The sequence below is a fragment of the Lemur catta genome, chromosome 24, assembly GCF_020740605.2.
Source record: "Lemur catta isolate mLemCat1 chromosome 24, mLemCat1.pri, whole genome shotgun sequence".
Taxonomy (NCBI): domain Eukaryota; kingdom Metazoa; phylum Chordata; class Mammalia; order Primates; family Lemuridae; genus Lemur; species Lemur catta.
The window spans coordinates 10,917,229-10,940,728 of NC_059151.1; the positions used below are offsets into that span (position 1 = coordinate 10,917,229).

The following is a 23,500-nucleotide window of genomic DNA, read 5'->3' on the forward strand; positions in this document are numbered from 1 at the left end:
TCAAACAAGAGGATTGAGAAAAATCCATTGGCTTTGTCAAGATATCATTTAAGACCTTTGCCAGATTAATTTTGTTAAACTTTCAGGGGATTTCGTTAGATTGTGGCTTTAAGAGCAATTAAGCAGTTGAGAAGTTGGAGACTCATAATTAATGACCTAAGTCAACTTTGCTTTAACCGTTTGAAGGTGTCATGTTTTCTTTCACAAGACAAGCTAGACCATAAGTTGTTGTATAGGAAAGAAATTATTCTTTTAAGAAAAAACTTTATTTTGGGTATTAACACTTCTTAGTGCTGAAATCTCCCATGGAAATTATCCATTTCTTCCTCTGGTTTTTGCCTTACTACCAGCCAGAGACTGAGAAATTTTCATTAGAACAATTTCTGTAAATATAAAATACAGAAACCTGTATTTTACACAAAAAATACTTTGGATGGTAAAGATTCACTATTGAGATTTACTGTCTTGGTTTGAAGGAGTCCAAAAATAATACCTTTTGTTCCTTACCCAAGTTCAGAACACTGGTGATATGAGCAAATGAGTCGTCTGCTAGAATTTAAAATATCTGCTTTAAAATTGATAAAGTCTAACGTGAAGGCCTCTCTTTGTATAGTCACAATGGGATTGCTAATACTTCACTGCTAAATTAAACTTATTTACTAAAAAAAACATACTTACTGATTTCATCACTGGTGCAGCTGGACAGCCAAAGGTATGGGAGAACAGAAATTCTTACCCCTTCCAAAAGCACAGGAACCCCAAAGCGGCTGAGCTAGGCATGTCCAGTTCTTCCTTCTCAGTTTATCAGATAAATCATTCCTCTTCTGGAGAATGGAAATGCTCATTGATATTGTTTCGGATTTCACATGGCAACTAACCTTTAGAGGACTCACACTTGTCAAGTCTTAGTGTGTCAGCAAATATCCACAGTTATCTGAAAAGGCTATTCAAATACTCCTGTTTTCCGACTACATATATATGTGAGGCTGAATTTTTTTCCCATCTATTCAAGTAAAAACACATTAAAAAGATTGAATATAGAAGCAGATATGAAAATCCAGTTATCTTCTATTGAGCTACATGTTACAGAGATTTTGTAAAAATGTAAAACAATGTCATTCTTCTTGCTAATTAGCTCTTGTTTTGGAAATAAACTCATTTTTCATTAAAAATGCTAATTATGTTAGTATGTAATAGGCATATAATTATTACAGTTTAAATGAATTAAAATTTTTAAAGTCTGTTTTGATTTTTTTAATATGTTAAATATCTGTAGAAATAATGTAAATGAAAGCTCTTTGGGATTCTTAACAATTTTTAATAGTGTAGAGAGGTTTTGAGAATTTATGGTCTAGAGGAATTCACATATAATTTAGGAGGAGACCATAGTTTTATATTCCAAAATGTGCATGTTTTGGCTTAAAGCAATACTTTGATGTGAGGTATTAATATTTTTCATATGGCGGTGTTAAAGTGGGTTTTGTAGTCATCACACTTTGTTTATTTGAAATCATGTTATTTTGAAACTTTTCTAAACCTACATTTTTTTGTCTTTAAAATACAACAGAAGTAAAACATGAAAAAATATTTGTGAAGCCATATAATTTTTTGCAAACATTTAGTCTTAACCATAGCTGATTTCCTGAACAAGCTCAATAAGGTATAAAAATATTGAAAAAAGATAGTCTCATAATCTATGGAATATTTCTGGTATGTTACACATACAGAGTGAATATTTTGTGCCTGAGTTAAATGAACAAAGTTTCACTTAAAATTTTTGAAATAGTGCAGTCTAATGCTGTTTTGGAATGTATGTGAAGGTTAATTCACAATAATGGAAACCTTTTGCAGATTAGTGGTAACTGCTTATCCTTTTATCATGTAACATTTGATGGTCATAAGAGTGATGAGATTTCTGATTTTTGTTCTTTAAGCAGATAATCTCAGTGATACCTTAAAGAAGCTGAAGATAACAGCTGCTGACAAGACTGAGGACAGTTTAGAAGGATGCTTGGATTGTCTGCTTCAAGCCCTGGCTCAAAATAGTAAGTTTCATTATGTTTACTCAAATTCCAAACAAGAAAATTTAAATCAGCAGTCATTCAGAAACTGGTATGTAGTTAGGCACATAACTTGTATTCACATAACTTGAATTCTTTTGAATCCTATCTTTGAATACTGAGGTTGTTATACATGGTTCCGCCCTCCTACCCGCCCCCCCCAGGGCTCAAAGCCAAGTCGATAGGCAAAAGAAAGGAAGAATTGGTTGATGGTAATGACATTAATACCAGTCCCAGAGAGAGGCCATTATTTCGTTCCTAACAGACAAGCATTGTAGTTGTTTTTCTTCTTAACACCTACATTTGTACTTTAAAAATAGATTGTGTTTATATGTTGGGAAAGTGGGGAAGGAGAGAGAGAGAGAGAGAGGAGAAACAGAGAGGAGAAGTTTAAAACACTTAACATTTTTTTTCTGAGATCTTAAGGTCATATTTTTAAATAATTTTACATTAAAATAATGTATATGCATAGGTTAAATTGGAAAGAACCATCAACAGTCATCCAAAAATCTCTTGAAACTGAGCTAAGACTTGATCTTTGGTGTTATGGTAAATAATACTAGAGACAGAAATCACACAATTCTTCATTAACTAACATATTGTATTATTGCATTTGACTTATGATATTTCTGTTCACAAATTTCTGTGTTATCACTGTGACTAGATAGGTGTAGAATGATTTTTGTTACCTTAATTCAGCTTGGTTGTACTATGGTTTGTGCTATACTTGTGTTTAATTATGGCATTGTCTAATCCTGGGATTAATCATGTAGCTGACAAAGAATTCAGGGGAAATTATATATTGTTAAGGTTTCAATTTCAAGCACTAGATATGTGTGTGTTTTTTTAATTTTGATTTTTTAGTAAACTGTGATTAGAAAGTCTAAAAAATTGATTGCTGTACTCTTCATCAAAAAAGCACATTTTAAAGCTAGCTTTTAAAATTCTTTTTCAGTAGTTTTTTCTTTTGATATCATAACTCTGTCAAGCTATTTAATTGTAGAGACAATAGAGAAGGGGTTTGAAACAAGGAGGTCAGAACATCTGGATAAAACTCCAGATGTAAAGAAAAAAGGAAAGGAGATTAGCACAGTGCTATCCGTTATAGTAAATATAATACACGTGGCTGTTTAAATTTAATAAAATTAAACAATTTAAAATTAAGTTCCTTCGTGTCACTATTTAGTAGCCATATTTGGCAGGTAAACTGCCTTATTGGGGATTATAAATATAAAACATTCCTGTGATCATAGAAAGTTCTTTTGGATAGCAATGGTCTAGAACTAGAAAGAACCACATCATACCCTAATTTTTACATGTGCCTATTTAGGCAGCTTTACATAGTAATGTAATTTGCCTAAGTAAATTGAGTATCTCAAGTTTATTTTTTTGAAAATTTTTTTATAACTTTTTTGGTTTTCAATGGCCCATTTTTTCTCTCTGTTAGAAAAAAAGTAGAACTTTCTAAACAGACCATTTGCTTTAGAAATTGAAGGACATGAAAGTGATGTCCCTGGTTACATGTAGAAGGTTGCTCAGTTCTCTCCTGGAAGGCCTGAAAGACAGACAGATGAAGTTGAAGGGAAATCAAGGAAAGAGGAAGAAAAAACTTACAGCTTTTTAAAGTACAGATTCAAGAAGTACTGAGAAGCACATGATTATTAGATTAAATTTCAGGCCCATTGTGGGCATATTAACTGAACCTATTGAAAATGGTCTTGAAATTGTACATCACAAGATGTTAAGGCCATATAAACTACAAGGTATTAACAAAAACAATAAACTCACCCAATTTAACTTCCCAGGAAGGGAACAAAAGGAATGTCTTGTTAACAATCTGAAACAAAATTTGTAAATATTCTCATATCAAGACTACTCACACAAAAGAATTTGACACTGGAGTTCATGCAGATGTCTTTGACTTGAGAGTTATCTCTATCATTAGAGCACCTACTATGTGTAGCACAGGGCAGAAAACTATATGTATCTGATCTCTCTTATAGTCCCATGAGGTGTAGGTATTGTTACCATCATTTAATGAATGAGGAAACAGATTTAGTAAGGTTATTTGCCTTGCTCTGGTAGAATTCAGAGTTTGGATTTGAACTCTTAGTTTACAAAATAAAAAATTATAATCTGATAAAATGAAGCTTTTTGCTGAGTTTATATAATGTGAAACTGTTTCAAGAAGCTAATTTTAATATCATCTTACATTTTTGCTTTTTCTTTAAAATAGTTCCAAATTTTTGCTAAAGAGGGTAAGGCCTTTTTTTTTGTACTGTACCCTGATTTTATAGGTATTTATTGATATACTTCATAAAATTAACATACAGCTTTTAAATAAGAAAAAGTAAAAATTTATCAGTAAGATGTTTGTTTTCTGCATTCTTCCCTGAATAAAGTGATTGATCCGTTGCTACTTCTGTCCCCTTAAAGGTAAAATTATAAAGCATTTAAGTTGGATGAATTTGTACTTGCTTTTTTTATACAGAGACCTTCTAGTTTCATAATTCTTCCTTAGTGTCAGGTGTTTTAACTAAAAATATCACTGTTTGCACCAGAATTGCACCTGATCAAGCAAGGAAGATTTCTCCATTCTGCACAAATATAAGATGGTAATGTGTGTAATAGCAATCCAAACTTAAAATTTTATTTTATTATCACAATCTACTAACCTGTCACTGGAGAGGATATTTCTGAAAGGAAACAAATAATGCTTTTGAAATTTTTACACTGTGAATTTAGTATATTTGAATTATATATTACATATGATCGTACTCTGAAGTTAAAATTTTTACTTTGATATGTGACTTTAGAGTAGTTTTCTTTCTTTGGCAGTAGTAGTGTTTCTTTCTGTAACATTAAATACAGTATATATGTCTATCTTCAGGGGCAAGAGTTGGAAGACTTGAATACTTACTAGGTTTTATGGAAAACATTTTGTTCGAGCAAGCATTTTGTGTAAATCTCTGGTCTAAATTAATGTAGAGGCATTCATTCACTTATATAAATACATAAGATCACAGTTTTTAAATGCTTTTAGTAAATATATGAAGGCTGCCAGCCAAGAAATCAGCCTCTGTTTATTCTGGTCTCTTTTGATTTAGATTATAGTTAGAAGATTCTCAGTAAATTCTTGTTGTATTGTAGTATGGTTACTCTATTTCATGCTTATTTGAAAATTTAAAACAATAGGCCACCTATTTTCATCACTAAACATTAGACAGGAATTGTCCTTACATAATATGGCATGTAACTCACCTTGCAAGAAAAACTACTAATTTAAATTAAACACCCAAAGACAAGAAAAATTAACATTCTATTTATTTATAATAAAAATTCTATTCATTCTGTTCTATTCTAAGAGCATGGGGACCATTTCCTGTTGCTGGGGTAACCGTAAAATGATGCCAGCATGATCACTAATACAGCTTTTACACTCTTTTCCTGAAGAATTAGGCTGTCTTCCTCTGCCTCATCGTCTCATTTCCCTCTGTACATAACTTAGTTACTTACCTGTCAGCACTTGTATTTCATATGAGAGTTACATAATTTTTACTTTTCTGTAGAACAACTCTATGAGACAACAGAGGTTTACTTGTCTTTAAAGAAAAAAGTGTTATGTCTAATTCTACATTCCTAACCGTATACCATTAATACACATGCATTGAATTCTTAGTTTATTTCCTAGCCCTTAGGTTATTTGCTTGTCCCTATTCTTTATTTGTTGTGTTGATTTTTGGCTCCCTTCAGGCTACAATCCTAAACATACTTAATTACAGGCATATGTCGTTTTATTGCACTCCAGAGAGAGTGTTTTTTTTTCTTTACAAATTGAAGGTTTCTGGAAACTTTGAATTGAATAAGTCTGTCGGTGCCATTTTTCTAACAGCTTGTGCTCACTTCATGTCTCTGTGTCACGTTTTGGTAATTCTTGCAATATTTCAAACTTTTTCATTATTATTAATATTATATCTACTGTGGTGACCTGTGATCAGTGATCTTCGATGTTACTCTTGTAGTTAATTTGGGATGCCGCGAACTGTGCCGATATACGACAGTGAACTTCATTGGTAAATACCGTGCGTGTGCTGATTGCTCCATTGCCTCCCTCCCTCCCTCCCCCAGCATCTCGCTTCCTCACCTCAGGCCTCCCCGTTCTTGAGACACAACAATAATCCTACAGTGGCCTCTCAGGTGTTCAGGTGAAAGAGTCATACCTCTCTCACTCTACATCAGAAGCTAGGAATGATTAAGCTTAGTGAAGAAGGCACATTGAAAGCAAAGATAGGCCACAAGCTAGGCCTCTCGCACTAAACTGGTAGCCAGGTTGTGAATGCAAAGGAAAAGTTCTTGAAGGAAATAAAAAGTGCTACTCCAGTGAACGCATGAATGATAAGAAAGCAAAACAGCCTTATTGCTGATATGGAGAAAGCTGCTGTGCTCGGAATAGAAGATCAGACCAGCCACAACATTCCCACAGGCCAAAGCCTAATCCAGAGCAGGGCCCTAACTCTCTTCAATTCCCTGAAGGCTGAGAGAGGTGAGGAACCTGCAGAAGAAATGCTTGAAGCTAGCAAAGGTTGATTCATGAGGTTTTAAGGAAAGAAGCCAATTCCATAACATAAAAGTAGAAGATGAAGCAAGTACTGATGCAGGAGCTGCGGCAAGTTATCCAGAAGATCTAGCTAAGGTCATTAATGACGGAGGCTGCACTAAACACCAGAATTTCAGTGTAGATGAAACAGCCTGATATTGTAAGTGATGCCATTTAGGACTTTCATATCTGTAAAGAAGTCAGTGTTTGGCTTCAAAGCTTCAAAGGACAGGCTGACTGTCTTGTTAGGGTCTAATACAACTGGTGATTTTAAGCTGAAGCCAATGCTCATTTACCATTCTGAAAATCCTAGGACCCTTGAGAATTTTGTTTGTTGTACTCTGTGCTCTAGAAATGAAAAAACAAAGGTTGAATGACAGCACATCTATTTATAACATGGTTTACTGAATATTTTCAGCCTATTGCTGAGACCTACTATTCAGAAAAAAAAGATTCTGTTCACCATATTACTGCTCATTGACAACGCATGTGGTCACACAAGAGCTCAGATAGAGATGTACTATGAGATTAATGTTTGCATGCCTGCTAACACAACATCCATTCCGCAGCCCATAGATCAAGGAGTAATTTTGACGTTCAGTTTTTGTCATTTGAGAAATAACATTTCATGAGGCTGTAGCTGCCAGATAGTGATTCCTCTGATGTGTCTGGGCAAAGTAAATTTAAAGCCTTCTGGAAAGAATCTGCCATTCTAGGTGTCATTAAGAACATTCATGATTCATGAGAGTACGTCAAAATGTCAACATAAACAGGAGTTTGGAAGAAGTTAATTCCAACCCTCATGGATGACTTTGAGGGGTTCAAGACTTCGGTGGTGGAAGTAACTGCAGATGTGGTGGAAACAGCAAGAGAACTAGAATTAGAAGTGGAGACTAAAGATGTGACGAATTGCTGCAATCTCATGATCAAGCTTGAACCGATGAGGAGTTGCTTCTTATACATGAGCAAAGAAAGTGGTTTCTTGAGATGGAATCTACACCTGGTGAAAATGCTGTGAACATTATTGAAATGACAACAGAGGACTTAGAATTATTACATGAACTTAGTTGATAAAATGCAGCAAGGTTTGAGAAGATTGACTCCAATTTTGAAAGAAGTTCTACTGTGGGTAAAAGGCTGTCAAACAGCGTTGCCTGCTACAGAGAAAGGAAGAGTCAATCGATGGAACAGACTTCCTTTTAGCTTATTTTAAGAATTCTCCATAGCTACCCCAGCCTTCATCCACCACCCGGATCAGACAGCAAGCATCACATGGAGGCAAGACCTTCTACCAGCAAAAAGCTCATGACTTGCTAAAGGCTCAGATGATCGGTAGCATTGTTAGCAATAAAGTAGTCTCTAATTAAGATACGTACATTTTTTAGACATAATGCTGTTTCACACTGAGTAGACTACACTATAGTATAAACATAACTTTGATACGCCTTGGGAAACCAGAAAATGTGTGTGACTCACTTCATTGCAGTGGTCTGGGACCGAACCTGCCATATGTATCTCTGAGGTCTGCCTTCGTGTACACAAGCTGCTAACCTAGGTTACCCCAAGAATCTTTCCTAAGAGTAAGAGCTTTCTGTTGTCATTCGCTTTTAGTCTGCTTAATGCCCTGAATATTTCTAAACAGACTTACCATCAGGTTGCAAAGGTACTTCCTAAGTAAACTTCTTATTGCCTGTTTTTTCCAAAGTATACTAAATCTGCAGTCAGTGAATACAGAATATTTCTGCTATTTTAGCGGAAATAAAAATTTAATGTTTTACTTTATTCTTTCATAGTAGTTTCTAGAATAGATTTTACCTTTTTACACCAAGTTATCAAATGCACCACGGAAGTGATATGTTTCCTTTGCAAACTGGAAATCCGTCATGTTTTTTACCTCCTTTACATTTTTTGTATTATATGCCCCTTTTAGTTATTGTGTCCATTGTCCATGAAAGCTTAGGACTGGTGCTAATCATAAACTACCAAAGATTCTGTTTTTACCAAATAAAGAGAGCACTTGAATAAAATAGGCAACTCAACTAAGGAGGCCAACTAAAAAGACATTGACAATTCCTGAAGAGTTGAGACTCCTGGATTGCTGTAGAATAGTGGTAGCCACCCAAGTCTCAATCTTTTCACACATTCTCTAAGAAGCCATACAGATCAACAAAAAGATCAGATAAAACCAAGTAACCCTAATCTGTGCCTTCAGCATAACTAGGAGACAGACTTTGAATTAGAAATAAATGTCCAAATCTAGCTTACTCTGCTTCAGAGACCACTGCAGAGAGAGTCCAGTCAGAGTACATGGAGAAGAGGATTGGGGAATGAGGAGCTGGGAGCCAGGGGTGATAGTATAGTATACAATTAAAATTGCTGTTCAAAAGAAAAATTCGTGCCCTCATGGGAAAATACTAAGATCTGGTCTTAGATTAGATTAGCATGTTGGCTACTTTAAAAGTGCATAGGACCCCAGGTGACAGGTCAGGAAAGTATTATTTTGGGGGTTGAAGGAGTTGTTTCCTCTTATATACTTCGTGATGAAAAGAAGGAAGCAACAGGGGAAATTACTTTTGTGAAAATAAAGAACCCACAAAATCAGAAGACATGCCCTTTGGCATAAATTTGGAAGAGAGAATATTTGAACTAAGAGACCTAGGTATTCATCTCAAATCGTTGCCCTTACTGCATACAACTTTTAATACTAGTTAAGGAAAATAAAAATTATACACTGAATAGGAAATTTCAGATAAGATATATACAAAGGTACTACAAGGAAGAAAGCAGATAATAAGAATCAAAACATTTTAGCTATTGAAAATTTTTCATGTAAACCATCTATGGTGCAGTTTTGAGTAACAGAACACCATGACTTGTATTAAATATCCTTAAACAATCCTTTGTAGATCTGACAAGGAAAACCTCTAAAGGCAGAAATTAAGAAACTTGGAATGGAAATAGGTAAAACACCAGGAAGATATGAAATGAGAGTTGACCAGAAGAAATTGAAGAAAACAACAATCATTTTAGAAATTGAGACTAAATTACAAGGTGCCCAAGGAAGAATGGAGGCAACCGAAAATTCAATAAGGGGCATTGAGAAAGGGTTGAAAACAAAAATAAAGGATCAGAAAAAAGATGTTTGATATAGAAGATAGTAAAAAAGATCCAACATACATGGTGATTGTAATCCTTAAGAAGAAAAGCAAAACAATGAAACAAAGGTAATATTAGTTTAAAACTATGAACTTACCAGAAATAAAGGAAGACCTGAATCCATATATTGAAAGGGCCCACCATGTACTTGTGAAAATTTAACCTGGAATGGTCAACCAAAAGACATAGTGTATTAAAACTTGTAGACTTTAAAGATAAAAATAAATACAAAGGAATAACTCTTGAGGGCCTCCATGCAAAAATATCAAGTTATTTAAAAAGGAAAGAAAAATCACATTGGCACCAGGCTTTTCAAAAGTAATATAGAATTTAATAGTGGAGGATTCCTTTTAGGTAACTCAAGGAAAAATAAATCTTATGTTGAGTCAAACTGCTCAGTAAGTATCAAACCTGTAAAAAAACACTGTTAAACATAGAAGCACCCAGGGACTACTGTACTCATTAGCCTTCCAAAGTAATCTTCTAAAACTCATGTTGTCCAATACAGTGGCTACTCTCCAGCCTGGCTGTTGAGCATTTGAAATGAGGCAAGTCTGAACTGAGGTGTGCTGTAACTGTAAAATACTACCAGACTTCAAAGACTTAAAAAGAATAAAAAAGAATGTTAAATAACTAACTGATAGTTTTTAAAGTACTGATTATACATTGGATCTCATTTTTTATATTTTATGAAATATTTACAAATGCTTTGTTTCAATTGAAGCTTTATAGGGCAGCATTTCTTGGATTGTGGATGATGGCTGATCAAAGTGGGTTTGAGAGTTGGGCCAGCCAGGATAATGTGACGGAAAATGCAATTTAGAAGCAAAATAATGATAAATAAATATAGTTGGATTATTCAGGTAGGAAGAGGACATTTTTAAAAGATCCTTAAATTTGTTATTCTAGGGTTAGATTCAAAGGAGGAGGCAGCATATCGGGTATAAGATATATTCTATGTGCTTAACCTAAAGCAGAAAGGAGAATACAGTGTATATCCAGGAGTTTGTAGAAAAGGGAGCATGGGAAGGCTTGAATCTGATTGGATTATGAGAAAGACTATCTTAAAATTCCTCACGAGCCACGAGATTAATAACAAATAAGATGTAACTATGATACTGGGTGCTGTTTGCCTTCTGATACGCTTTGAATCACTATACTTCATAAAAGGCAAAAAAGACTGTCATTGTATTCCGGAAGGATACAAGTCTCATTGGTGTTTGTAGTTAGTGATTGAAGCCTTGGCAGAGGATCTGGGTTTGCTAACATTAGCTAATGAATGTTACCATTTTTGCTTCTTAAGTTTGCTAAATTTGAAAAACTTTTTATGTTCCTAACAGAGAGTAAATGTGTAAGAGAAAAATAGGATTTGAAATGATGCTGTATGCCAAATAAATACTGAAGAAGATTTGCCATCCTCAATATTTATAGTACCGGTATTGACTTACTATCACTGACTACACTTTAAGTTATTCTTGAGGAAGAAGAGATGGGTTTGTGCTGCAGCTTTTTCTAACATTGTTTTTCATCAGAATTCCATGTAACTGCATCTGCAGCTAGCTGCAGGTGGTCTGTGGCCACACACTTGATTGATGTTAACTGGCTTCTTTAATTGTATGAGCACTAACCTAATGTATCATTCCATTTGTGCTGCTATAATAGAATACCACAGGCTGGGTAGTTTACAAATAATAGAAATTATTTTCTCCCTATTCTGGAGGCTGGGAAGTCCGAGATCAGGGCACCCACAGGTTTGGAGTCTGGCAAGGTGCCATCTGGCTTTGATAGCGACTTGTTAACGCGTTTTCTGCATCCTCACGTGATGGAATACGGAAGGGAGAGAGAGTAAGAGAGAATGAGGCAGCTCTCTGAAGCCTCTTTCTTAATGGCGTTAATGCATTATAAAAGGCTATGCCCTCAAGACTTAATGACTTCCCAGAAGGCCCCACCTCTTAATACTGTCATAGTGGGGATTAAGTTACAACATTCAAACTACAGCACCCAGTAGCATGTCCTGAATGTGTCAAAGAATATGAGGCATATAACTTGGTCTTTTAATTGGTATAATGATTTGGAAATGAATTAATATTAGTATCTGAATAAGAATTATATATTCTCAACAGAAAGCAATGGTAATAAGTAGATTGATTAAATTAAACTGCTTTCAGTATCTTTGCTGTGATGATAGATTTTTAAAGCTGAAATTAAAGGCAAGGGCAATATTATGCTACTTTTTACTTAATGTTGTACTTGAAAGTCCAAGTGGGTTATTTTTCCTTTAGAAAGCTTTCTTACGTAGTCTAAATGCTTTCACTTTTACCTCTTACATTTCAATTTCCTTTGGCATCGTAAAACAAAGATTAACGTTTCATCATTAAGTAGACTTAGGAATCTATAAATGAGACATTTTTTGTGAAATAATAAAATAGTGAATTATTACTTTTTCCTAATGGAAGCTTCCTCCTGAAATATTCTTGTTATTATTATAATTAATTAATTTGTTTTATGTTCAGAAATTTACTTTGATATATGATGTATGTGAGGATCTAATTTTATTATTTTTTCTAGGCAATTTTCCTAACACTGTATGTTGCCTAATCTATCCTTTATTGGTTAATGATTCTCCTTTTATCATGTAATAACCATTTAGTTTAATAGCATCATTGTCTGGGTTTTATGCTGTCCCATTAATCAGTTTGTCTAATATTGTCCTGTTACCATGCATTTCAATTATGGTAGCTTTATGGAGGAAGTTTCCTGTTATAAATCTGTTTTTCAAAAAGTTTTATTATTTTTGTAGGTTTGTTATATCAGAAATTTTAGAAATACTTCGTCACAGTCCTAGAAATTTCTCTTGGAATTGTAATAAGCCATAAAATTTGGGAAGAATCGAAAACTTCTCGATATTTTGTCTAAAAACCTAGGAGCATAGATTATATCTTCTCTTAGTAAAGTCTTCTTTTTATGTCTCAATAAGATTAGGTAGTTTGGTTCATATGCTTTCTATACATTTCTTTTTAAAAATATTGCTGTGTATTTTACATTTTTGTTGTTACAAATGGATTTTTTCCCATTATAAATTCTAAGTGATTATTATTAGAGATCAATTTGAAAGCTATATTGACTTTTATATTTTTGTATGTATTCAGCCACCTTCTGTTATTAGTTAAATTTTTAGCCAGTCTTCTTGGGTTTTGCAGTCAGAACATCTACAAAGTGATACTTTTCTTTCCTCTTTCACTTATAATTAAAGTTGACGTACTGTGTCAGGTTTAACTTCCAGCAAAACAATGATATGGTTAGTATATTTTAGTTTCTGGTATTAATGTTAGCCCTTCTAATCTTTCATGATTAAATATAACAGCTCTTCATTTTATGTAAATATGCTTTTTCATTTTAAGAAAATAATTAAAGAATGATGTTTTTAAAAATATTAATGATTTTTAAACCACAAATTCTTAGCTAAACCAACTGATGTTCAGAATAGTAAATCTCTACCCTTTTTATTATTACAAAGCTTATTTATAATAAAATTATTTACTGGAAGCATTAATAATAGGGGAACTTTTTCTTAAGGGAAAGTACTTTATTTTATAATCTTTGAATTAAGGTTATTTAGTATACTAGGGAGGTTTAGTATAATTTATATCCTGCTTTGTGTATTCAGGAAAAAATGTTTAATGAGAATTAGTACATAAAGAATTATTAAAATTAATAATATGAATGTATATGATTAGAATAAATGATTATTTAATGTCCTGGTAAACTTTACAGCCCCAAAAGCTTTCAAAACTACATTCAATAAAATGTTGCTTTTGCTACTAGGAAATTGTTTACAACTACAAGGTTATATTACATCAGCATTTAAAATATACCAACAGCTACAAATTTAGATATTCATTTATTTCTTAGTTCATATTACTCAACCCCAAAAATGTGAACGTGATTGCTTATGATTTTACTTATGTTTTTAAATGTAGTTTTATATAGATTCTTTATCTATTCTCAATGTCATAGGAATTTTGCTATTTCAAGATTTAATAATATATGAATAGAAATTCTTTTCTAAATTAGAACATTTTTTTAATATTTGGCCTTAAAGGGCATTTTAAAAATTTCCAACATTTGGCCCTAGAGGAAAAGAGAAATACAAAATACATCTAGCCAAAAAAATAGGTAATTGAAGTAAGTTCTTCTCCTTATGGAAGAATTCCTTGCACCCCCTGCTCCCACCCCACGCGGAGACAGGGTCTTACTCTGTTGCCTGGGCTAGGGTGCAGTGTCATCATAGCTCACTGCAACCTCAAACTCCCGGGCTCAGGTGATCCTCCTGCCTCAGCCTCCCAAGGAGCTATTATAGGTATTATAGGCATGCACCACCACACCCAACTAATTTTTTCAATTTTTTGTAGAGATGAGATCTCACTATGGTGCTCAGGCTGGTCTTGAACTCCTGGCCTCAAGCAATTCTCTGGCCTCAGCCTCCCCAAGTGCTAGGATTATGGTCATGAACCACTGCACCCAGTCAGAATTTTGTATTAATCTTAATTCATAGATATCTGTTGTTTATCTATTATCTATCTTAATTATCCTTTTAAGACTGGAAGAGATGTCACACCATGGGAGTTTGTTTTATACTAAGTTAATAAATGAAAGCAAAGTTACTTCATTTTTCATTGTTACTCATTATTTACTATAATTTTCATTTTTTGTTATAAATATATGTGAATATGAATGACCAGCTACAAAATTGTTGAAATAAGAAAAATCTTGGAAATATTAAAGACAAAATGGAAAGTAAAAGATTAGCTCTTTGCTTGAAATAGTCAAAAGAAGGATAGCCAAGAAATGGAAAAGATCCTAAATTAAGAAAGAATTTGTAGAAACACATTAAAGAAAGAGTGATTCTAGCTGAAATGCATGTTAAGTCAAAAATACATCTTAACTGAATATAAGATACTACATTACTTTTTATTTGCTGCACAAGAAGATCGTGATGAAAAATGCTAAAGTCAAAAGGCTTACATGCCATATTCTTAATTATATGTGGTTCATTTTACTCTCATAAATCACTAATAATTGAAGATGTGAATATTTCATATTTTTAGTAAGGTAGGGTTTGGGTATAATTTTATAGGGTAATATATAATGGGCCATATAAAACAATCTTTCTTTGAATTAATTTTTTAAAAATATTGTAATATTCATTGCCTTCTGTCAGATACATTCACTTGGAAGTTTGGGCTATTATGCTACCACATAAAAAACAATGTATTATATAATTCCCTTGAGATTTAAGAAAGGTAACATATTTGGATAGAGTGAAAGTCTGTTTTTTCCTGACTTTAGTTATGTAGGACTGTTGGAACAGTGGCAGAGAACACCGTGTGAAATGTCATGATCTTCCACATCCATTTTTCATGTTTGTAGTAAAAAGGAGTCCACTTAGATTTGGAACATTTTGTACAGTCATGTCATGCTTTGATGAGGTGAAGATTTAGACTACATACATATCTCCCCGTCTTCAGGACTCATTCGTTCATTTATTCAACACTTGGTTATTTATTTAGTGTGTGCCAAATTTGTGCTTTCTCCCAATAATGACAGAAGCTTATTATTTTGTGGTGGAGACTGATACGTAAGTGTAAAGTTATAATTTATCATAATAAGTGGTATAATAGAGCTATATTCAATGTCTACACTTGATCTTAGCCAAAAGGCCAAGAAGTGATGAGATAATGTTCAGTGTCTAATGGGAGTACATATATTTACTGACCTTAAAGTAAAAATAGCTGTGTCAAATCAAAAGGGAATAATCATAAAATAACGAAAGACAGTAGGAAATGGTCTGATTCCATACTTAATTCAATTTATTAAAAGCCCCAACTCTTCGGTTTTTGATTGAATTAATTTTTAGAAAAATTTGTTTTAGAAGACACCAGAAGTACTTTGCATAAAACAGAATGATCTAATTATTCTGTCTTACACTCTGAATTACTCTGATCATATGCATGTTGATGTTTTGGGCTCATGAACCCCTCTTCAAATAACAAGGTTCTAGATCTTTGAAATCCTATCCAGTAGCCACTAAGTCACATGTGGTTATTGAGCACTTGAAAGCCAGCTAGTTGAAATTGAGATGGGCTATAATTTCAAAGACTCAATACTAAAAAAAGAATGTAAAGTGATTTAATTTTTTTATTGATTAATGTTAAAATGATTTCTATAAATGAAATATCTATTAAACTTAATTTCATCTACTTTTTACCTTTTTTAATATTGCTGCTAGAAAATTTAAAGTCATGTATGTGGCTCACATTTTATTTCCATTGGACAATGATAGCTCAGACAAATGTTTCTCAAATTTTAGGGTGCATAAAATTATTTTGAGAGTTTGTTAAACACAGATACCTGGGCCTTATCCCCCGAGATTCTGATGCAGTCGTTTTAGGGTGGGGCCCAAGAGCTTCCAGAGAATGCCAGCATGCTGCTAAGCTGTGGGTCATACTTTAAGTCGCAAGTTTCTAATGTAGAAAATATCTTTTCAGTGGGTTGAAAAGAATACTGCCTAGAATGAGTCAAAGGCAGTACTATCATAATCTGTTACCTGGTCTAATCTATAAATAAGATACTGTCATATTGTCTAGATGAAGATAAATATAAGCATTTTTCTAGGCCTTTGAAGAAAAAATTGTGGAATTTAGTCAAAAACCACAACTATTTTTTAAAATATGTATTGTTATTTCTCATAAATAAGATAATGAAAAGAAAAATAAAAGCAGCTGTCAAATGGGAAAGTAAGAGCTTGTCATTTCTGAGATGCAGAATTTACTTACGCATCTAAAGATAGGAGAGGACGAAAATTATAGGAAAAATTTATATACCTGTGAAGGCCCAATTGTGTATGCCACAGAAAGAGACCTTTTATTTCAAGTATTTGCTTTTTGCCTATGATATTTTCTTTTCATTTCTATGTTCTTAAAAACAGTTGAGCAGGGGATGATGAAATTGGAATGGGAGTAAGATAAGGCAGCGAGAAGGCAGAGTGACAGAGGAGAGAGACGGGATGGTAAATAATAACAGAAAGGAGAGAGGAGATAGATGATTTTGCTAAGGTTTGGGAACAAAACTTATAGTATCTTCTACTATGATACTTAAAGACCTATTTAGCTCACTATTCTCAGGGCCAGTGAAAGTATTTTAATCGTAGTATCTCTAATTTTACAGTTCATAAACACCTCATAAACCTAGTCTCCAGCTAATAATCCTTTCTGTCTCATCCTTAGCAAATAGTTACTCAGCCTTTATGAAGAGCTCTATTCTTTATGAGGGAATCTATTTCATTTTTTGATAGCCCTAAGACTAGAAAACGCTTTTTAGCATTGATCCTTAATCTTCTGCTCATTGGTCCTGTTTTTCACTCTTGGGTAAACATGCAATAGGCTTTCTCCCAAACACACCTATATTTTAAGATAGCTATCATATCCCTTATTTCCTCAGTTGGCCTTTGTTTGCTGCCAAAGAGACAGCAGAGGGTTGATATAAGATGATAGAGCAAAGATTGATGGTATTTTTTCCTAATATTTGTGTGGTATGTTTGTGTTTTTACGTGGAAATGTTTGTTGAAAGGGCTAAGGTGACTCTTTATTTTAGGAGCAGTGCTATCTCTTAGTCAGGTTCTCTAGAGAAATAGAACCAGTAGGATGTGTGTGTGTGTGTGTGTATTTGGAGAGAGATTTATTTTAAGGAATTGTTTCATGCAACTATGGGGGCTGGCAAGTCCCAACCTGCAGTGTGGGTTGGCAGGCTGGAGACCTAGGGAAGAGCAGATGTTGCAGTTCAATTGTGAAGGATGTTTGCTAGCAGAATATTCTGTTGCTTCAGCAAGGTCTGTCTTTTGTTCTGTTCAGGTCTTCAACTGATTGGATGAGGCCCACCCATGTTATGAAGGGCCAAATCTTTACCCAAAACCCACCAATGTAAATGATAATGTCTTCCAAAAACACCCTTACAGAAATGTCCGGAGTAATGTTTGCCCAAGTACCAGGGCACCATGGCCCAGTCAAATTGACACATAAAATTAACTATCACAAGTGGAATACTCATTTCTACCGAAGTATCAAAATGGATTGTGGCACAATAGTCATGTGTTGGTAACTGCTAGTGAAGAATGCCATTAGCTTTAGAACCCACACAAGAATCTATAATTGATTTTACTGAGGTTTTTCATGACTTGCTTTTTAATATTCATTGAAATAAGCCCCGCAGTGAGGCTCCAAAAGGCAGAGTAATTTTTTTTTTTAAAGACATATGGATTCAAAGTCTAGGTTTTAGCACACAGTGTTCTGTAAGGTGAGTTCATTTTAGATGCTTTATAATTTTCTCTTCTCATAGTTGAGTGTTATGTATCTTTTCATTGTACTCAAGGAGCAAACAGAATGTTTTTATTTTGCTCATAATAGTTTATTTATGGATTGATCATCTTTTCTTTCTGATATGTGCATGTGGGAGAGAGAATATTATATAAAGGCAAGGTAATTTTCTACACCGATTTCTGAAGGTTTAAAGAACATTTTTGCGTATGCTTGCTTTTGAAAAAAATGTAATCTGTGACCTGATTAGCTTAATGCAAAATGATAAATTTGATCCCCACATGAGCTAGTGATTGATAATTCTACAAAAAACTTCTATTCTTGACTTCAACATTCTTGATGAGAGAGTCTTAAAGTGTAAGACAATCTCTTTATAAGTTCATTCCTCTCTTCTGTTAGAAGTAATTGTAACGAAGACTACAACATCAATAAATATAAATCAGTTGCTGCTTCTTTAGTATTCTCATAGCAGTTTATACATCTCTCGATTTGAACTTATATCAGTGTATATTCATTATCTGTGTATGCCTTTTTCATTTAGTCCATTATTGACTCTACAAGAGCAGGGAGGCAATACTATTCAACTAGCATTAATTGGGAACCACCATGCATTAGTTGGTGACTTTGCCCTGGAGAGGTTAGTGGTCTAGATAGATAAGTAATAATTAAGTGTTAATATAGTCTATAATATAATAGAGTTAATTACAAAGTGTTCTAGAAACAGCTGGATTCAAATCACAGTTTATTTCAAAGTGTCACAGAGGTAATGACATTTCACCTGGGTCCTGATGGGTGAATGCACATTTTATAGGTATACTCTTATCATCTTTTTACCTGGCTTTTTCTTCGACTCTTGGATAATACCAACCATCTACTTTTTACAACTTCTCAATAGGGTTTGTAGTCCCAGCTGGTAATGCTTTTACATATTCCTTCCTTGTAGAATGTATTTTTCTCGTTTTTTGCTTAAACTATGCATTATTGCCCTTAAAAACTCAGTTCAAATGTTATCTTGGGAGCATTTGCATGATATTTATATGGCTGTGATTGCTTCCCACTGTACTCTGTACATAACCTCCACAGTGGTATCAATCACATTGAATTATGATAATTTATTAATCTCTCTCTTACTAGACAGTTAGATCTCAGAGGATGTGATTTGTGTCCTCTTTATCTTCTATTCCCAATGTAGGAGGGACTCAGTAAAAATACACTTTCCTAGGATGGTCTCACTCGCTCCCATATCTGTGACTACCAACTGTGTTCTCACAACTCGGAAACAATTCCAGTGTCGTGTGTGAGTAGGGAAGCAGGGGTAAGTTTGGTAAGCAGGACCGCGGGATGCTGAATTTTGAAAACAGTGTGGGAGCTTGATCATTGTGGGAAGAAGAACATCATAAACAAAGGCAGCAACATGTACAAAATCACACTGGTGGAAAAAAGTACCTAGTCCAGTAAGAAACTGAAAAGCTTTGTATGGCAAACAAAAAGGGTACATGCCAGGGAAGGGGCAGGAGATGAAAACTGGAAAGGGAGTAGGAACCATATTACCAAAGGACGTTTATGGCATGTTAAACTAACATTGAAGAGAAATCAGATTTGTGTTTTTATTGATAAAAGATCACCGTGGTGACAGTATGAAAGATGAGTTGGAGGATAGCCATGAAGAAGAGAAGACCATTTTTTTCTGAGGTAGGAGTTAAGGACAGTTAATACCACAGGTAGATTTGAGTGGGAAGGAACAAAATATTTGTACTCTGAATGACCAGGCAAGGTCATCTGTTGGCAGTGGTGGAGAATATCACTGGGCATATAGATAGAGTAGTAGGTGTTTACAGTTCCTGGCTTAGGACATGTGAAAGGGAAATGACTAGGAATGAAAGGATTACTGAAAATGTTGAGGTTCCAGTGAAGATTCTAAAATACAAACTTGTAGTGGTACCAGCTAACATATTCAATAAGAGAACTTTCCATTTTTAAGTCAGCAAACATGAAAATTATATGGGTAGATTTATCCATTGTCAGGATGGAATAGCAAGGTGAAATAGATAGGGTTTTAGGGAACTGAGGTAACTCTAGAGTAGTTGAAATCATTGATCATTTTATTCCGAGAAAGTAGGGAGGATATGAATCATGGCGAGGCCTGATAGGTAAAGGAGGAGGAGTTGAAAGAATAGAAGTTTCATTGAGGTTAAAAAATGTTTACTGATAAGAAATAAAAGACATGATAGAAGAGAAGACTGTGATCAGAAAGTGATTTCCAAATTTAAACTTTCATCCCTGGAGCAGTTCTATGTGACAATAAGGCTCTTGGTGTGATTTTTGTGGTTTATTGTTAAAAAGCAGTGGAAATTAGGACATTTATTAAATTAATTTTAGTACAGTACGAGGCCAAGTTATTAACCTCTTCATGTAGCTCGAGAGTTACCAGGATGATGGCAGGAATTGGAGGGGAGAGAAGAACCGAGAGTAGGCTGCATTGAACTTGAGGGTCATTGGAATACTAACGATGAGAATGGGCCAGGTATGGTATCACCAGCTGGTAGAGCTTGAAGAGAGAGAAGCTGTTTTTGAATAAAGCCTGAAGACAAAATGTCTCAGATATTTTTGAGTTAAGAAAATACAACGGAAGCTCTAAACTCTGAGTCTTATACAAAGAAAAGAAAGTTGAGGAGTTCTGCCTTAGAGCACTTCAAGGGAAGTCTCCAGAGAAGAATTCTAGCTAAAAGTGAAAGGTAGGAGGTACAGTTTTGAGAGTGTCTGGGTTTGCTTATAATTGTGAAGAATCCAAAAGGCAAAGTAAAAAGTGTTCGAAACTAGGTCTGAAGGGACAATTCCAGTGTTAGGACTGGTGCTGTGGGGTGGGAAAGTCCTTTACTGTCTCACAGTTATTCTTTTCTCGGTTACTTTGGCTTGCGAGAGTGATCCATTTTCTCATTATGATCTTTCCTTATCCTCTCTGCTTGGGAGAGTCAGTTCTGCTTTGACTAATGTTATTTCCCTCTTTGTTCTGCTCATTCTGTTAACAGGTCTCCATCATAACGTTTTTCCCTATTGTTTAAGGCCACCCTGTGATGCCCTACTTTCTCTCTTTTTTTTTAAATCTCAGCATATTATGGGGGTACAAAAGTTTAGGTTACGTATATTGCCCTTGCCCCATCTCCCCCACAAATCAGAGCTTCAAGTGTGTCCATCCCCCAGTCAGTGCGGATTGCACTCATCATGTATGTGTACACCATCCCCTCCCCTCCCATCTGCCCAACACCCGATTAATGTTATTCCTAATTGTGCTCTTAGGTGATGATCAGTGAAACCAATTTGATGGTGAGTACATGTGGTGCTTATTTTTCCATTCTTGGGAGACTTCACTTAGTAAAATGGGTTCCAGCTCTATCCAGGAAAATACAAGAGGTGCTAGATCACCATTGTTTTAGAACATTTTGCCTTGATCTTTCCCCATGCTAATTTGTAGGGTTTTTACAATTTAGATACTTGTCTTAGGTATTAGGGAGACCTAAGCAATGACTCCAGTGCCATGATACCTAGTAAATCCAGAATCAGTCTGAAAATCTTTCTGTACTTGTTGGGGTGCTATGTATTATCATATCTTCATAGTCTACAAAGGACAGTATGTCTTTTAAAACACGAATATTTTCACATTGGGGGCTAAGGTCACTTAGTCTTGCCCCTATGGTCACAGGCTAATTGGTCTGTTATGGTGATGAGGTTGGAGGAGGAGGTTTGGTAGTGTGGTAGGGAATGGAGACTAGGGACAGTTTTTGAAGATTAAATATTGTGAAATATTGCACTTGGAAAGAGTTTCTGATATCTGCAAGACTCTGCAAGCCAAACTGGTTTGTTTATTCTCTAAACAATCACGGAACCTTAAGTGGCCACAGCAGTTGTGTGTGAGTGTGGGGTGAGGAGAGGAAAGTGGCTGGCAAGCGTTCTAGTGGTGCTGACAGAGCTGATGCTCTGTGCTGTTACTTCAGCTTTGATATCCGACTATAGTCTGGAACCCCGAATCCAGCCACCTTGGGTGAATGTCTTGCTTAGTCTGGCATAGTCTCTGTCACCTTCCATTTCAGCATGGGACCTGCAGAGGAATAGAGTGCAGGGATCTATACAGTAGTCTCCCCTCATCCACAGAGGTGCTCATGACCCCCAGTGGTGCCTGAAACCATGGATAGTACCTAACCCTATGTAACTATGTTTTTTCTGTACATACATACTTATGATAAAGTTTAATTTATAAATTAGGCACAGTAAAATTTGATTAACAAAAATAATGAAATAAAACAGTTATAACAATATATGATAATAAATGTTATGTAAGCCTGAGTGCATGCTCTCTCTCTGCCTTCCTCCCTCCATCTCTCACAAAATTCCTTGACACTGTACTCACTCTTCTTTTTGCAATGATGTAAGATGAAGTGAGGTGAATGATGTAGGCATTGTGACGTAGCATTAGGCTACTGCTGACCTTCTGATGATGTCAGGAGGAGAATCATCTGCTCATAGTGGTCTGAGGTCATTGAGCCATGGCAGTGTCTGTGGCTGGATGTCAGGAGCAGACAGTGTCTGTCAGTGACGAATGGGCAGGTAGCATGTACAGCATGGATATTCAGGACAAAGGGATGAGTCAAGTCCTGGGTGGACAGAGTGGGATAGCACAAGATTTCATCATGCTACTCAGAACAGCATGCAATTGAAAACTTATGCATTGTTTATTTCTGGAATTTTCCACTTAATATTTTTGAATCATGGTTACTGAGGGTAACTAAAACCACAGAAAGTGAAACTGGGGCTAAGGGGAGACTACTATAGTTCTCTGAGGGAAATGAGGTTCTGGAACCATGGATCAGCAGCAAATACCCTGAAGCTTAGGAAGATAGAAGCCTAGACTCAATTAGGTGCCTCTGAATGTTGTCTATTATGGAATTTTTATCAAACTATTAAAAATCAGCTTCTATACTTTCTCCTTCATTAAATTATAAACTCTTTGAGGACAAGTGTATGTCTTCTTAGCCGTTTGCCTAGCACAGGGGTGGGGAACCTTTTTATTTGGGAAGGCCACATTAATTTAGCTGTAATCAAATAAGGGCATATTCAAGAAACTTCAATTAATTATACTTAAAAATGTATTATTTTGTAAAAATCTAACTACTATGTACTTAATAATTTCAAAAAATGAAAACTATTTGTTAATTTTAAAGTTAACGTTTTAATGACTTCATTGTGTCTGCTTTTTGTTGGAAAGCATTTGAAATATTTGGTTGCAGCATGGAGGGTCCTCAGTTTCAGTTGATCCTCTA

The 23,500-nt window shown here is 34.8% G+C and overlaps 1 protein-coding gene across 8 annotated transcripts in view; it reads left to right on the top strand.

The window, feature by feature from the left end:
- The window catches only part of RAP1GDS1 (Rap1 GTPase-GDP dissociation stimulator 1), a 137,065-nt gene that overhangs the window by 27,111 nt on the left and 86,454 nt on the right, over window positions 1–23,500 (top strand). For 6 of the 8 annotated variants that reach the window (XM_045536845.1, XM_045536847.1, XM_045536850.1 and 3 more), the window contains exon 2: window positions 1,935–2,045. In XM_045536845.1, the coding sequence (XP_045392801.1) occupies window positions 1,935–2,045 (111 nt within the window). The remainder of the gene's footprint in view (window positions 1–1,934; window positions 2,046–23,500) is intronic. The other 2 variants (XM_045536846.1, XM_045536852.1) reach the window with 1 other exon arrangement.